General features: G+C 48.4%; 1 protein-coding gene across 1 annotated transcript in view; it reads left to right on the top strand.

Moving 5' to 3' along the window:
- The window catches only part of DRAP1 (DR1 associated protein 1), a 232,081-nt gene that overhangs the window by 67,134 nt on the left and 146,757 nt on the right, over nt 1–18,190 (top strand). The window contains exon 2 of the mRNA XM_078660703.1: nt 3,451–3,523. Within this exon, the coding sequence (XP_078516829.1) occupies nt 3,451–3,523 (73 nt within the window). The remainder of the gene's footprint in view (nt 1–3,450; nt 3,524–18,190) is intronic.

Raw genomic sequence — 18,190 nt, 5'->3', positions numbered from 1 at the left:
CAAGGAGCATATCGACAGAGTCAGTGGCAGGGGCTACTGTGGCAATGTATTGTATTGTATTTGCATTTATATAGCGCTTACTACCCCTGACGAGGCGTCTAAGCGCTTTTTCGGCGAGTAGCACGCTACTCCGGGACCCATAGAGGATTAGTGTTGAATTAGTATAGTAAAACATGCAAGTACATTTTAAGTGGTGGATAGGTTAGTCAGTTATTTGGATTTGGAATGATAGCAGAAGGATAGAGGAGGACAAAGGTTTGTATTTATGTAGCGCTTGTTGACGCACGCTATTCAGGAAGCCTACAAAGGATTAGTGGTGAATTAATATGGTGAAATATGAAGTAATTTCAGTGGTAGATATTAGTCAGTTACTTGGAGTGAGAAGGATAGCGGAGGGATAAAAGGGCAAGAAAGATTTGCATTCATATAGCACTAATGGGTGTTGCACGCCACTCCGGAACCCATAAAGGATTACTGTTGAAAATTAGTATAGTAAAAAAATAAAGAATATATATATATATAGTAATTTGAGTAGTGGATATATTATTCAGTTATTTGGGTAGTATATTAGTGTAGTTTAATATGGAATTTGAGAAGTTAACATGTTAGTCTGTTAATTTCGATTGAAAAGGATAGTGGAGGGATAAAAGTGAAAGTTTTTTTTTTTTAGGTCTTCGGAGTTTGGGGTATTGCTAAATAAGAAAAAGGGCAGCATTTCTGGCCCTAGTCCCGACGAGTCTTGAACAGGCTCAAACCGGCAACTACCCTTGTCCTCTCTGCCCTTATCCACGACGCCCGGGCTGAGACGCCCTTAGCCTGGCCTTTTTAGATCTCGTCTTTTCCATTCCGAAGGAATGGGAAATGGCGAGAATTCAAGTGCTCAAAATCCTCGTGAAACCACCGCTTTTTCCGTGCGGTTTTCTTCGAGTTCACGTGGCCACAGGCACACGCATTTGGCCCATAAACTTTCATGGTCATCTGTTCCCCAATGTCCCTCCCACCCTTCCTTTGATCTTGCCGCGAGTTCTTACAGGCTAATGGCCCTCCCTCTCCCCCAGCACAGAGCGCGCATCGCTTGTTTTATTTGTTTCGTCTAGCCCTTGCTCTGGCCGTTTTGCAATCACCACATACTTTAAAATAAATACAGCGTTTTGTTTGCCAAGCTTAATATGGTCTGCTCTGTCAACACAGAATGCTCTAGAGTGCTGAATTTTTGCGGGGATTCAGATCTGAGCTCTGCAGTCAGTACTTTGCAGCAGGCACATTAACCAACGGAGACTTTTTTTTCTTTGCCAGGCGTGCCCAGATTTTGCTGCTAATACTGCTGGAGCTCTTGGAATCAGTAAGGTCATGACCTTAACTGCGCAGATATCACCTTTCTTTTTCACAACATTGACAATGTGTGTAGCAGACAATTCAGGCAGAACTATGACTCGCGATTAACAAATCATCTATTTTATCCACCTCAATGATACTCCTTTTATCAGGGTCATACAAAAGATAGGGTTTGTCGGTCGGACTGGAGGTCCGACCTCCGACCTGCAAAGTAAAAACAGCAACTATAGCGTGTTACCAGCCCACTGAGCTACCAACAATTACACAGCAACTCTGGATTGTGTTAGGGAAGGTGCCGCTGTGCAGAGAGGAAGCCATTAGCTGTACCTCTCAGGCACGCTTTGAGTCAGGTCAGTGTCCGCTTACATGACGTAACTGGCAGAATTTCCCTGGCTAGAGGTTTAAGTGTTGGTGTGCGTGTCTCGTTTCCAATCTTACGCTTTAAAGTGGTTTTCCACATCAGGCACACAACAGATGACGTCACTGTCTGAGGCGCAGAAATGTCTACAAAACCTACCTATAGTGCTTTTCACCTAGGTTTCCCCCTAAGTAGAATAAATATACCTTCTTCAATAGCTATTTAATCCCGCTTTTGAATTCATTATCACTAATAGGAATACGGTTCAACGAAACCTCCTACACGCAAGTACCAATGTTTACAAACCTTTCAAACACCTGAGCATTTCTCTCTACCGCTAGCATTTATTTATTGAAGTGCAATAAATAGAATCCCTATAAACAAGCATTGGCATAGCCAATAGGTCTCGCATTTGGGACCTTATAAGTGTTTAGCCATGCAACAGTTGGTGTTGTTGCACCAAGGATATTCTGCTGCATAACTAAATACTTATAGGGTCCAAAAAGCGAGACCTATTGGCTATGCCAATGCTTGTTTTATAGCCGTAGTAATCAGGTGACCCCTTCAGCCAATGGGAACCCTAACACTATCCAATCACAACACTAGCCCTAAAATCTAGAAAACGGGTGTATACATTTTTATGCTGGAACCACTGTCCGTAGTGCAGTCTGAGCTGACAACATCTACTTGGAGCGCTCACACTAATAATAAAGGCTTTGCATCAATGAACCATAAATACAAGTTTGAACAGCATTAACACATGGACTCAAGTATTATCTTAACTGCAGGCATGCCTTACCCTGATCTATTATGTTATACTGTAAACTGGCAGCCAAAGGGTTTGTGATGTAGTGGGTTGGGCCTACTTGTCCCAAAGACAAAATACACATGAAAACTTGTTGCCCTTGACCCCAAACAATATGTCCCGGGCATAGAGCTATAGGAATTCCACGTCCCTGTTCAGGTCAGTGATTTAGTTTTTTCCAGCAAGGACAGCTTCCTGATGATGTCCCCTCAACTCTGGGAAGCTGACTGTCTAGCAAAAAGCCAAAAAGGGCTTACTGATGTGTACACGCTACAGTTGCATTGTTTTGCAGCGTTTATATAACCCTTACTACACCTATGTTTGGCGTTGTAACGATTGCCTACAAGAGTAGCATGCTATACTGTGTAAGAATGTAGTTGGAAGGATGTTGTCTGTATGGGAAGTGTCTTCACGTCGTGCATGATGACCACCTGTGAGTAGTAGTGTGTTGGATTGATGAAGTATAAGTTGTAATATAGCCTTCTTTTCTCCTCACTTATTCTTTGAACCAACATTTTCCTCCTTTCCCTGACTTTTCATATTGTTATCTCTGAAGTCTTCCACAACGAGAACTCTAGGATGCTCAAGGCATTATTGCACCCCTGTGACTATCCTGTGTGTGTGCACTTAGATTAAACGGATACTGCCTGTACTCGGTCTGTTTTTATGTATGAGGGAAATCCATAAGTATTGCCTGTTTTGTCAGTCTGTGTTTTAGTAAAGCTCATAAAGACTCGTCACTTGACAAAAGCTGAAACTATTGACTTTAATTACATATTTCCAGCATTTATGATATGATTTACAATGTTCGTGTTGCAGAGGTGGTTAGCACTCCATATCCTGTTAGTCCTAAGTAAATACATGCCAGTAGTTCCCCTTTCTCACAACATGCTCCTGCATTTTAAACTCCCCCAGTTTAAAAATCTAATGTATATTACTGATTTTTCTTCAGGCTAGAATCAAGAAGATTATGCAGACTGATGAAGAGATCGGAAAGGTGGCGGCAGCAGTTCCTGTTATAATCTGTATCCTTAAGCATTTCAGAACATACAGTATGCTATTCCACAGGCCACCTAAAAAGCTCTGATAAATGAGGGTAGTCTTCTGAGTTAGAGTTTTTGTGCAATATGATGTAGCAACCTTTTTTGAGTTGTTTGGTTTGTGAAAAGCAAGAGAGAAAGCTAGTTGCCTTCGTTTGGGTATAGGAAAGTCCCACAGTTTCGGCTCACTGCAAAGAATTCTTTCCATTCAGAGGAAATCCATGCACGTCTCCGATGATATTTGCTGGAGTGGTAAGTGGCTCTTTAATTTTAAGTATGTCACTATTACGATGACACAACTTAAGTTTTCACTGTGACATGGAAAAAGATACACTACAGACCACAGGAGTGAATCATGCGAACCACATTACTGAAGCAGATACAGAACAGTCTACTGCTACATCAATGCAAGCTTTCTCTGCACAAAGAAATGTGTGCCCTGGGAAATGTTACTGCATGTTTCAGTCAATTAGAACCAGTACAGCATACAGAGCAGCAGTGTATGTTTCCACACACACAACAGGAATAGAACAGGTCGCATTGGAGAGGGCTTCACTAACAGAATAGCTGCAGTGCAGTAGTTCCTCTTCCGGAGTGAATTCAGATATTGACGGATGACTCTGCTGGCAATATGAAGTAGTGCTGCATCGCAGATTTGCCGTGCATTTCAGGATTCAAATAAGGCAATGTAAGTGTCAAATATTCCATTGAGTCGCTAACAATAAATTTGTGGGTAATGGTTGAAGTTTAAAATTTTAATCCGACTTTAGGAGCCGGTGTTATCTTCTAAGAATGCACTTGCCACTAAAGTTGCAGCTCTGTACAACTTGTAACATTTTTTTAGGTCTCGCCTAAGCAGCGCTTGCGCAGTCTCTTCGAGACAGTCTGTGTTCATGATAAGGGCATTAACCTCCTCCCACTTTCTGCCCATCTGTTTAATTAGCTCCTGTTACTGTCCTTTGTAAATGGTGGCTTTTCATTGGTCAGTAGACTTAGTAGTCCTTCTTTAGTACCTCCTTTTCTCCTGTTTTAAACTCCCGTAAGGACTGCTACTGTTGCTTGTGTTGTTTCTCAGTATGTTTTATGTACAGTTGGGTAGCACCATTTTCTTAGTAACTTTTTCCTTGCTGCTGTTGCAGGCGCAACTCTCCTGCAAAGGAGTTTACACGTATTTTCCTGGCTTAGTCAGGCGTCTGATCATTCTCTTTTAAAGATCTCCCTCCCCTCTACACAGCTATGTACAGGGTATCTCTGTATGATTAGCTCTTGCCTAGCATTGCAGCGAATGCGCTGGTCCCTCTGCGCAATCTATTGTCGTCGGGTTGCTTTTGGAAGTGGGGTGGAAGCTCCACCCATGCTTTTGATTGGCGTGTGTCACAATTTATGCTGAACGCTCGCTTTTCATTGCATGTGAGGCTTGTTTGTTTCCTCCCTGTCTCCTTTTCGGCTCGCCCACCCGGACTGGATATTTTGCTCGTGCACGGCACCAATCAGTGCAGGCTCGAGCAGTGTGTGTGTGTGTCTCTCTCTCTCTCTCTTCCCTCTCAGTGAGTCAACATCTCTCCTGTGGTTTGCTGTGGCACCAGTCGGTGCATACACGTGGGTTGGCTTGCTCTCGCCACACCGTGTGGCTTTGATTTGACCCAGGCTCCTGATCTTACACAGACCAGGTGTGGGGGGGGGAGGAAGCTTTGGGGGGGGGGGTGTTCGGCGTAATTTGAATCCCGCTCACAGCGAGGCCTTCGCAGTGAGAACTGCGCAAGTGATTGTGTGCTAAGCACTAACGTGGGTAGGTGCTTGATATGATGTCCCATGGCGCGCAAATGTTTGCGCGATGCTGCTGTTTGCAACCAGCAGCAGTGCTGTTGATTTGTGTGGAACAAAAGGTAATGATGGGTTTTCTGCTGATACTTGTGCCAGGGGAGGGGGTAATATTCTTCTGGCGACCCTGTTCTCCGGGGTCTCCCCTCAGCTCACCAGAGTGCTGTGGCCGAGCAGGGCCGTCGGTGTCACCGCAGGGAGTGGTGGGAAGACGTCTGCACCCATGTCTGTGCGTCTTTAACACTTCCAAATGTAAATGTGTTGGACTTGTAAAGCGCACAGCTGCCCGTAAGCGTCCCGGCGCTTGCTTAGGGAACCCGTCCTGATATTCCCCTGTGAGAAACCCCGGCAGGGTGTCCACAAGGTGAAAGCCAGGCATCCCGCCGCGAGGGGCCGTAGTGGAGATTAAGCAAGCTATTGCCCAGAGTCGCAGAGTGTGACCCCGTGAGTTGAGTAGGCACCAGAGCGAGAATTGTTGAGTCCGTGGAATTTTGGGGCGAGACCCGCCGAGGCGGGGAATCGAACCCTGGTCCACGGTCAATCTCAGCTTCCGGGTCTGCCGCCTCTAACCACTGAGCCACGCTTCTCCACCAGAAAATCCCCTTTCCATAACTTCTTTCGCGTTATAAAAGAAGTCATTCAAGCCAGTTCTTTTCTGCAGCCATGCTTGCATATTGTTTATTTTTTAAGGCTTGCTTGTGTAGGAATGCATTCCTTTCCACTTTGTGGGCGGAGGGGCACAGCCCATAACATAACCTAACGTGATGTGCTTCTGGAATGAAGCTTCGCTGGTCTTGTATTACTTCTTAAAATAACAAAAGTTTTGTGTTATCGAGGACTTAAAGCTTTCTATAACCAGATCTGAAAAGAAGGGGTGTGCTGGACCCAACTGAAGCAAGTTTGTTTTTTAGGTCTAGCTTGACTGCTTTTGTCTGTGATCGCTATTGCTATCCCCTCATAAAAGTAGACAGAAAGGGTCAGAGTATCTCTCCCGCCTTGGTGCTTTTTGTATTTTCCACCTCCTCTGGCGTCCTTCCATTAACAGGAGACTTCTCAAAAGTAGCCTGAGTCGTCCCAAATTGCATAATTTTTCTCTATGTTGTTTTCACTGCAACAGTCTTTTTAGGCCGAGCCTGGGCAGCGCATCCGCTGCTCTGCGAGCCATGCTCTGCGAGCCATGCTGTATTAGAGCCGAGCCTGGGCAGTGCATCCGCTGCTCTGCGAGCCATGCTCTGCGAGCCATGCTGTATTAGAGTACTTGAAGCTTCGCCCACTCTCTGCCCATATTTTTCATTGGCTTGTGTCATTGTCCTTCGTAAATGCTGGCTTCTGATTCGTTAATAGGCTTGTTAGTCCCTCCTTAGTACCGCCTTGTCTTAATTTGTAGCCTCCCATAAGGACTGGCCCTTTTACTTCTGTTATGCGGTTTGTCTTATTTAGTCTGTAAGCACTATTTTCTTTCATGCGTTTTTCCTACTACAGGCACAACATGCTTTCCTGCAACATTCAGCACGTCATGCACGCTTTCACTTTCCAAGCAGCCTGGAACAATGGGTGCTGCTTCTTGGAAATTAAATGGGTCTCGCATTTACAAGAGTTGGAGCTATTGGCATTAGTTATGTTTTAATTATCAAAACAGATACATAAAAGGCATTGTCATTTACAATGTCAATAGCTTAAGCTCTCGCTAATGCGAGACCTGTTGCATTGCAAATGCTTGTTTTTTTAAGCAGCACTGTGCTAACTCAAATTATTTTTTTTAAATGGAAGCCATGTGCCTTTCTTTTCTTCTGTGTGGCTGCCCAACTAGGTTTTTTTTCAATATTAATATTAAATGCTTTTTTAAGGAGCACTGCGTGCCGCATGTTCAACTATGGCGGCCGTGCGCCTTTGTTTACTTTTGCTTGGCTCGTCCAACTCTTTTTTTATCTTTATTTATTTATTTATTTTTTTTATTCTATATTTTTTTAGGCAGTGCGGATCTTCAACCATGACGGAACCCAAACCGGGAGAGTTGGTGCTGGGGGCTCCAGAAAAAGGTGCGGAAGGCACCCCTTTGAAAGGTGGCTGTGTTCCGGGACTGGCGAGCTTGTGCCCCTCCGCCTCCTGGCCTCCATGATCAAAGCCTCACTTCGTCTCCATCCGGCGATGTGCCTGCTTACTACTCAGTTCTATGTCGCAATCACTGGCAGGCCTTTCTCACTCTTACTTCCATTCTAGGAAGGGCGTCAATCTCTCTGGAGCTTTTCTGCCCGATTCTCATTTGTTTTAGCGACCATGCTCGGCAGAAGAAGCCATGGTTTCGCTAAAAGCATGGTGGTTGGGGCAGTTTTATTTCCTTACATATATATATATTATATATAATGCAGGCTTCTTCCAGATGTCAGGCCTATGAACTGACAAACTATTTATTGCCCATCAATTATGCAAGGGGCAAAAACCTTACCATTGGCAATGATCTTTAACAGAAGGGGGACGCCTTCACATGTGGTGTGATTTAAGTTAATAATATTAGACTTAATTGCACTGAATGCAAAGTTGTGTTTTTCTATTTGTATTGGGAGTTTCATAGCATTTTCTAGGCTGTCAGTATTTCTTACTTCTGTAAAACATTGATAATTTATTGAGACATATTCATTTTCCTAAACTATCCCTCTACAGTCATAAGCCATGCAAAATAATTATTTATTTTTGGGGGTGCATCTTCAAACCCTAGGACGTCCCCTCTTTAAAGAACATATTACACAGTCTGAGCGCTTGAGCATGGAGGAGTAATACCAATGTAGCCGCATCTCTAATAGAGACCAAAGCTTTCCTGCTTTTAGATAAGCGCCCAGTGCCTACATCTTCCCTAAGAATGCCACAGTGATGAGCGTGCTTCTGCGCTGTCAAGGCTGACATTTTCATGGTTAAATGGGTGCATTTGTAATGGTCGGAGCACTCGCAAAAATGTCATATCAGTTGTTTATTTCAAATATTCTCCAGGAAATGTAATACTCTTTTAAACTTAATTGAATGAGAAACTCTCACAACTAATCCCTGATCTTGAAGAAATTGTATTATGTGCCATCCAGGGTCACGGAGGAGGAGGGAGCGGAAAGGATTGTGGGGGAGGGATGGTTGTTGAGAAACAGCAAAAAACGTCACCCTTTACCTGTTTCAATGGCTCCCTCACTATCTCGCTTTATAACAATGGTACTGTATTGATACAAGCAAAAGACACCTGTCTCTCTCTCTCTTTGACCACCTCTTCCTCTCCCTACACCTGCGACTGGGATCTCCCTTGATTCTTCTTCTAGCTCCACCCATTACTCCCCTGACCCCCCTATACCCAATTAGGCCGCTGCCCCGGAAGGCACAGGCAGACCCTCTATCCCCCCCTGTTCCCTCCTCTCCCATTCCTCCCCAACCCATTGTGCACCCTCCCCCAACACGTCTGCCATACCTCTAGCTAATACTCTCTTCTTCCACTCTGCACCGTCCCGGTATTCCAGTTGTACCTCCTCCCCCCCCCCTACCCGCCACCCCCCTATTTAGTCCTCCTCTCCTACAACCTGTTCCCCAAGCTAACTTTACATACATTCGCCATATTCTATTCTCTTCTCTTCTTCTCTAACCGCTCCCCCACTCGCCTTGTACCTAGAATTCTTCACTAACCCCTTGCATCTCTATTCATCCCCCTATTCCTCCAGTAATGCTGCTCAACCCCCTTTCCCCCATCGGTAATTCCTTCCCTTTCCCTACCTCGGACTCAGCAGATCCACTTTCTGTCTTCAACTACTCTCCAACCCAACCTCCCCTCACCCCGCCTGGGGCCTGTTCCCTCACATCCACCTCTCCTAGCTTACTGGACCTTTCCAACCACTTCCCCTCTCTAATATCCCTAACCTCCTGCCATTCTATGACTTCCCCCCCCCCCCACCCCCCCACACCCCTTTCCCCTCCTTGCTTGCTGCCCTCCCTCCTCGTTCCGCACCAATTTCCCCCTAATTACGACCTCAATTCTTATCCTCCCTACAACATCAACAAAGATAACTCTCTTTTCACCTCTGATGCACCAACAACTGCTCTCAACCATCGAGCCACCTGACTTACCGTGCTCAGCCCTACTCTCTCTGGAAAAGAAGTTAGGATCTCTCATCACCTCCATCTCCCAGCTTGAAGCTACCATCTCACTCTTAAGTACTAAGATTGCCACCTTTCCAAACACCTCAACTCCCTTGGCAAATACTCACTTCCCTAAACCCCCGAGAAACACCTCACCCCCACTCCCCAAAAAAGCCAATCACAATCTGTCTTCTGCAGACATCACTAACCTTCTTGCAAGTTACAAGACCTCGAATGCCAACCCCCTTCCACTTTCCTCTCCAAGTAACCCTACTATCTACACTATTCCGACCATCTCTTCTGTCAGAACTGTCTGCCTTCTTCCTCCTGGGCACCCTCTTACAAGTACAATATCCCCATCCCCATCACCCCTCATAGCCCAATCGTCCCTGTCATCAAAATTGTGCTGTTTGCTCCACATCTGCAGATCTGCAATGAAACACAAACTGTAAATTTCTGACATCATCCTTCACAATCTCGACATGCTCTTCCTCACAGAGACCTGGTTCAATGACACCTCTCATTCTATGTTTGATCTTCTGTTACCCACAGACTACTCTATCTTTAGAAACAACAGGACAGACAAAATTGGGGGAGGTGTTGCAACCATTTCTAGAAACACCCTTCAACTTAAGGCTTTTCCTTACAGCTCCTTTTGTTCATTCGAATGCTTATCACTTGAGCTTCAAGTGCAACACTGCTCACCATTCAGATTCCATGTCATTTACCACCCTCCTGGTGGCTGCTCTTCTTCTTTCTTAGAAGAACTCACTGACTTCATCAGCGACCAATACTCGCAAGGTGATAGACCGATCTTCCTGGGAGACTTCAATCTACACTGGGGCTCGTTGGAAGATTCCTCTGCTAATATGCTGGCCACCTTTCTCTCAGCAAACGATCTTATCCAACACTGCACTGAAACAACACACTCTAAGGGTTCAGTTCTGGATCTTGTTATTTCTAAAGCAGACATGCTTACTATTGCTATCCCTATTCATTTAGACTGGTCCGACCACTTCCTCATCCCCTTCTCTCTTCACCTATCACACTCTATTACTCTTAGCTAAGCTAAAAGGACTACTACCTGGTTCCATAACTCTAAAAACATTGACCTCGATGCTCTCTGTGATTCCGCTATGCTATCACTTCCAAGGCTAGACCTAAGCTTGGATGTCAATGATCTCACCTCCCAATGCCTCTTGGTCCTTGCAGTCAAACTCGATAATGTTGCTCCTCTCCAAAGCAAAAGGAAAAGGCCCATTCCCTCAGCACCTTGGTTCAACAAATCCCTTTATGAAGAAAGGAAGAACTTGAGAATCCTGGAGAAACAATGGAGACAAGCTCCATCCACCTCTAATCTTGCTACGTTACGTTTAGCAAGATCCAAGTACCGCAAACACATCTCTCTTGAAAAAGCATCTCACTTCAGAACCCTCCTCGATTCAGCCAAAACAGACCCAAAAAACTATTCAACCTCATCAAAAATCCAAACTGCTCTCCCCCAACCTCCAAGCCGCAGCATTCTCCAAAGAGAGCAACAGAATTTGCTATATTCTTTGATGAAAAAGTGAAATCATTGGTGGATTAGGTCATTCATCCAACCCCTTTGGATGAGCGTAAATCCTTAGTCATTTGGCAGAACTTTGACGCCATAGCTGAAGATGCCCTCCTCAAGTGAATCCTCGAAACAAAACCCTTCAACCATTCTCTTGACCCCATCCCTAGTGACATTGCCATTGACTTCTACACCCATACTCTTTCGTCTTGGACCAGTCTGATTAACCTCTCCCTCAGTCAAGGCTCCCTACCTGTTACCTTTAAAACAGGATAGGTTACTCCTCTTCTTAAAAAACCCACTGCTGATGCGAACGACCTCAACAACTTTAGCCCCATCACTAACCTCCCTTTTCTTGCGCAAAATCACAGAAAGATGTGTAGCGAAACAACTTTCCCGGCATATCAAGGACAATGATCTTCTTGACAATTTCCAGTCTGGTTTCATTCAAAACTGCAGCACGGAAACAGCCCTGCTGCAAGTGATTGACGATGCGCTGCGTATACTCAATTCAGGGGATTCTTGTCTTCTGATTCTTCTTCATCTTTCTGTAGCCTTTGACACTGTCAATCACAACACTCTCCTTAACACTCTTCAACAGAGAATGGCACAGTACTTAAATGGTTTGCCTCTTTCCTTCCGGACATATCCCAAATGGTCAAAATAGTGAACAGTCCTATATCTCCATCGGCGGTAGGGCAAGGTGTCCCTCAAGTCTCTATCCTTGCACCCACATTGTTCAATCTCTATTTGGTACCATTGGGAAATCTCCTAAGTAAATCTGGTATCCTCTACCATCTCTACGAGGATGACACCCAAATCTACCTTAAAGGTGTCTTCCACACACGATCTCTCAATCCTCAGCTCTACTCTTCACTCTATTCAAAACCGGATGCTAACTCATCAACTCATTCTGAATCCCTCCAAAACAGAATTCCTCCTCCTCTCAACCTCTCTCTTTCTCTCCTCCTCCTGTTCAATCTTGGATGGATCAGCTGAATCTACTTAACACTAAACCTATTGTTGTTAACTGCGCGAAATCCCTTGGATTCTTGTTTGTTTAATGTTTTATATCGTGCAAACCAGTACGTTTAGGATTATTGCATTACAAGTGAAATCAGTTACAAGAGCATTGCGAAGTACTGTAAAAAAAATTATGTTGCGAGAGTTCGTGGTAGAGAGGGGAAAGAGGAAGGAACCAAAAGCAGGGAGACCAGGGCGAACTATGTCCAATGTCCGGCCGGGTAGGTGACAGTCGAGGGGGATACCAGGGCCAATCTCCTCTTTAGCAGTCTAGCAGCTCCACCGGGCATCAGCCATGTTGCTCAGGTCTCAGCATTCAGGAATAAAAACAGATTAGACCTGAAGGTATCCGAGCGTTTTACATGAATTCAGAGTTCCAAAATTACATCAGTAATGGGTTACATCAGTTGCATGAAACATATAAAGATCTTTGAGCATAGAAGGGTAAGGGATAGGGTAACTGGGTAGGGGGGAGATACGACTGAGAGACGAAGGGAAAAATCTGCCCAAGGTCCAGCTGGGTAGGTGACGGCCGAGGGGGAAGTCAACAGCCCATCTCCTAAATAGCTATCAGGTAGCTCCACCGGGCATCAGCCAAATAGCTAGGTCTCCACAGAACAACATTTAGAGATCATGGAGGACAGGATGAACGGAGCGTAGAGGGGAAGGAGGGAGGTACGACAGACACGAAGGAAGGTCTGTCTAAGGACAGGCTGGGTAGGTGATGGCTGAGGGAAAGACCACGCCCATCCCGTCTTTAGCTATCCAGTAGCTCCACTGGGCATCAGCCAGAAAGCTATGTCTCCACTGTCCGAGGAGAGTCTTACTCGACAAAAGGCTCAATCTGCTCTCCCACATCAACTACATTGCAAAGAATGCTTGATACCAAGTGCGCCTTCTTTGGGGGATTCAGCGCTTTTTATCGGAGCAAGACCTTAAAACCCTGGTCCAATCACTGGCTCTCTCTAGATTGGACTACTAAAATTCTCTTCTTACTGGCCTCCCAAAATCCCACCTTTTCCCCTCTTCAATCCGTTCTCCATTCAGTGGCTCGTTTAATATTTGGGGCCAAAAGAAGTGACCACAATACACCTATTTTGTCTTCCCTCCGTTGGATTCCCATCGAGGCTAGATCAATCTACAAGACGGATTGTATCACCCACAACGCCTTGCACACTTCCTCCCCTCGATACCTGCCGAATAAACTGAAAATCTCTGGAGGCTCTAGACTGTCTCGTAATGTGGAAAAATTACTGCTTGAGCCTCCCAATTTCAAAAGGGAGAGATCGATGGCTCAATCCATCTCAGGCAATGTTGTGAGAATCTGGAACTTGCTTCCGCCACACCTCCCCACCACTACCTCTACCCAGACATTCAAAACTGATCTTAAATCGCTTCTCTTCCAAAGACATTTCCAGAAGTAATGCACGCCCTTTCAAGTCCCTCAAGGAAGTTCTTTCACTATTGTAAATTTGTGGCACACCCCCGCGCCGCACGGCCACCAGCTGCTGCGTGTGCCCCTCTCCTCGCCCTCTGCCTCGCTGCCTGCCTCGCGGCCGGCTGACCCTGCAGTCGTCCGTTTTTGCCTGCTTTGCTGTAAACTTGTGCTTGTTTTTTTTTCTCTCATAGTGTTTAGCCCGTTTTTGCCTGTTTTGCTGTAAACTTGTGCTTGTTTTTTTTTCTCTCATAGTGTTTAGCCCGTTTTTCCCTGTTTTGCTGTAACCTTGTGCTTGTATTTTTGTCCCTAGCGCTTTGCCCGTGTTAGATTGTTTTGTCTACATTTGTGCTTGTTGGCAATAGCTTGCCCGTGCTAGCGCCCACCTTCTGTTCCCGCCCTCCTCACCGCCCCCCGTCTTCCCTCCCCGCTTCCCGCCACCACCGCAGACCCCGCCCCTTTTTTCTTCTGTTCCCTCCCCGCTCCCGCCTCCCAGCTGCTCCGCCCACCCGCGCACTTCGCCTTATATGGCGACCGTGCGAACGCGCAGCGGCCACGCGCAGCGGGCGCGCCGATTGTGCGCCGAAGGCGCACCAAAGGTAAGCCCGTCTGCGCCAGTCCGCGACCAGACCGCGACCAGTGCCAGGACCCCTGGCCCACGAAGACCCCGACCGACCCGCCTGACGTACTCCGCCGCCACCCTCATCGCACTCAACACCGGCCGACTCCCAGACTGCCACCAAGCCACCCCACGACGCACCCACGGACCTTTCAGCTGCCACGCCTGCGATTTCACCTGCACCCGGACCTGCCTCACACCAGCACCCGCCAAGTCTAACACCAGCAGCACCCACCTCAAGTGCATCCTACTCAACACCCGCTCCGTCCACAGACACGCCATCGAACTCTGGAACCTCCTAGACGCCACAGCCCCTGACGTCGCCTTCCTCACGGAGACCTGGATGAACGCCTCTTCAGCCCCCGACATCGCCATCGCCATCCCAGAGGGCTACAAGATCGTCCGGAGGGACCGCAACACCAACCAGATGGGAGGAGGCATCGCCATCATCCACAGGAACACCATCCGTCTCACGACCAGCACCGACAACACCCTGACCAACGCCGAACATCTGCACTTCCAGATCCACACCAACCCTACCACCACCCTCAGAGGCACCCTGATCTACCGACCCCCGGGACCACGCACACAATTCAGCGAGGACATCGCCGACTTCATCAGCCCGCATGCCCTCCCCTCCGCTGACTACATCCTCCTGGGGGACCTCAACTTCCATCTGGAGAACAACAACGACCGCAACACCAGCACCCTGCTCGACAACCTCGCCAATCTGGGACTCAAGCAGCTGGTGTCCACCCCCACCCACCTCGCCGGACACACACTCGACGCCGTCTTCTCATCCAGCACAGACGTCGCCTTCAGTCACGCCACAGAGCTTCACTGGACGGACCACAGCTGCGTCCACTTCACCTTCAGGAGAACGACGACTCACCACCACCAGCGACAGGCCGCCCGCAGAAACTGGAACAAGATCACAGCAGACCAGCTCGCCACCTCCCTGAGCCAGCACCCTCCTGCCAGCTCAGCGAACCCCAGCCAGGCCGCCGACAACCTCACGAAGTGGATCAGCATCTGCGCAGACGAGCTCGCCCCGCTGAGAACCCCGCCCAGCAGATCCGGCAGCAAGAAAGCCCCATGGTTCACCGACGAACTCAAGAGCTCCAAGAAGAACTGCCGAGCCCTCGAGAAAGTCTGGAGAAGGGAACCTACACCGGACAACAGGACCACCCTCAAACTGGCCACTCGGAAGCACCACCAGCTGATCCGCGCCGCCAAGAAAACTGCATTCAAAGACCGGCTGGACAACAACGCGCACAACAGCAAGGAACTCTTCAACATCGTGAAAGAGCTATCCAACCCCAGCGCAGGAACCAACGACATCACCCCTTCGCAAGACCTCTGCGACTCCCTCGCTTCCTACTTCCACAACAAGATCACGGACATACACAACAGCTTCAACGAACAACCAACGCATACCAGGACCGAACAACCTCCCCCCACCACCACCCTCCACGCCTGGACCCCGATCAGCACCGAAGACACCATCCGCACGATGAACTCCATCCACTCCGGATCACCGACCGACCCTTGCCCTCACCACGTCTTCAACAAGGCCGACGCTGTCATCGCACCCCACCTGCGAGACATCATCAACACATCCTTCAACACCGCCACCTTCCCTGAGAGCTGGAAGCACGCCGAACTCAGCGCTCTACTCAAGAAACCAACAGCGGACCCCACCGAACTCAAGAACTACCGTCCCATCTCGCTCCTCCCGTTCCCGGCCAAAGTCATCGAGAAGACTGTCAACAAGCAGCTGGCCGCCTTCCTCGAGACGAATGGATCCCTCGACCTCTCACAGTCCGGCTTCCGAGCCAATCACAGCACCGAGACCGCCCTCATCGCCGCCACCGATGACATCCGAGCCCTGATGGACAACGGAGAAACAGCGGCCCTCATCCTTCTAGACCTCTCCGCGGCATTCAACACGGTCTGCCACCGCACCCTAGTACAGCGCCTCAGCAACGTCGGAATCCAGGACAAGGCGCTGGAATGGATCATCTCCTTCCTCGACGGAAGAACACAGAGAGTCCGCCTACCACCGTACAAGTCAGAGGCCTCCGAAGTCATCTGCGGCGTCCCTCAAGGATCCTCTCTGAGCCCCACCCTCTTCAACGTCTACATGAGCCCCCTCGCGGCCATCGCACGCCAACACAACCTCAGCATAATCTCCTACGCCGACGACACCCAGCTGATCCTCTCCCTGACCAACGACCCCGCCACCGCCAGAGCCAACCTACACGAAGGGATGAAAGAGGTAGCCGAGTGGATGACGACCAGCCGCCTGAAACTGAACTCGGACAAGACGGAGGTCCTCATCCTGGGCTCTTCACCCTCCGCCTGGGACGACTCCTGGTGGCCTCCCGCCCTGGGCACCGCACCCAAACCGACAGACCATGCACGCAACCTGGGCTTCATCCTGGACTCCTCCCTCTCCATGACCAGGCAAGTCAACGCCGTCTCCTCAGCGTGCTTCAACATCCTACGCATGCTACGGAAGATCTTCTGGTGGATCCCCACCGAGACCAGGAAGACCGTCACCCAGGCCCTCGTCACTAGCCGACTGGACTACGGCAACGCCCTCTACGCCGGCACCACCGCCATGCTTCAGAAGAGACTCCAGCGGATCCAGAACGCCTCAGCCAGACTCATCCTCGACATCCCACGACACAGCCACATCTCCGGACATCTGAGAGACCTTCACTGGCTCCCCGTCAACAAAAGAATCACCTTCCGCCTCCTCACCCACGCACACAAAGCCATACACGACCAAGGCCCGGGCTACCTCAACAGCCGGATCAACTTCTACGCTCCCAAACGCCACCTCCGCTCAGCCAACCACGCCCTCGCCGCCGTCCCCCGCATCCGGAGAGCAACCACAGGAGGAAGGTCCTTCTCCTACCTGGCCGCCAAGACCTGGAACTCCCTCCCGACCGACCTGCGCCTGACACAAGACCACCTCTCCTTCAGGAAGAAGCTGAAGACCTGGCTGTTCGAGCAGTAGCGGCACCCCCCCCCTCCCCTTAGCGCCTTGAGACCCTATGGGTATGTAGCGCGCTCTATAAGTGTCAGTGATTGATTGATTGATTCTTTGCCCGTGGAAGTGTCATCCCAGTGTGTTTTTGAGTGACTGCCATCTATTGCTGTATTCTACTTCTTCTTGTATCTCATTTGCTTCTATATGTATATTTGTAACATTTTTTTGTTGTAACGTAACTGGTCCTTTTGTGAAGCGCTCTGACACCTTTGGGTAAAGTCTGCACTATATTAAAAGGCATAAATAAACACGAGGGAGCAACAACAGGGGGACGGCACGTGTGAGGGCGCACCAAGTGGACGGTGGGAGTGGGGCGGGGTGTGTAAAGCAGCACAAGGGCGCCAGAGGAGGGCATGGAGAGTGCAATTAAAACAAGCTGGATTTGTGATAAGCATCACTGGGACCTTGTAAAGCCTGTGCCAAGAGAAGGCAGGAGTTTGCGCGGCTGCAGCTCCTTCTTTCAAAGGGACTCCCCTACCCAGCCCCGGGCCTGTATGATGTGTCAAGGTCGAGGGCCTTACTTTTCTATTCAAGGTGCCCCCCCAGCCTACGAACAGCCTAGACCACCACACTAACGCTCTTTAAAAGTATTTGTAGTAAAGAAGCTGCAGGAGGGACGAGACTATAGCGATGAATGCCCCTGCAACAACTGAACTCAAAGCAGACACACTTGTGCAAAAAAAGATGGTGTGTGGGTTCATCAACAGATGTTACTGTAACCTTGTGATCACGCTCATTTAAAGGATGCTGCTCACTTGTGCGTGGTTAGTGCGGGCAGTAGATGACATGAGTAGGAGCACAGAGATACTACCTCGTGCATATGCTCCATTTACGTTTACTACATATGACCCGCTCAGTCGAGATACGGTATATGCAGAGGAGTGGTTGTGAACATCCGCCCCTTCACTTAGTAGGAAGACAACTTTTTAGGTTTCGCCTGGCGTCGGAGCTCCTAGCTTCGCCCAGGAGAAATCTTATGTCCCTACAGTGTAGGGCTTAGTCCCGCCCTCTGTTCCATTGGCTAGCTCCATAAA

This window comes from Lissotriton helveticus, chromosome 9 (assembly GCF_964261635.1).
Source record: "Lissotriton helveticus chromosome 9, aLisHel1.1, whole genome shotgun sequence".
Classification (NCBI taxonomy): Eukaryota; Metazoa; Chordata; class Amphibia; order Caudata; family Salamandridae; genus Lissotriton; species Lissotriton helveticus.
The sequence above is the reverse complement of the archived record's forward strand: the minus strand, read 5'-3'. Positions and strand labels throughout refer to the sequence as shown.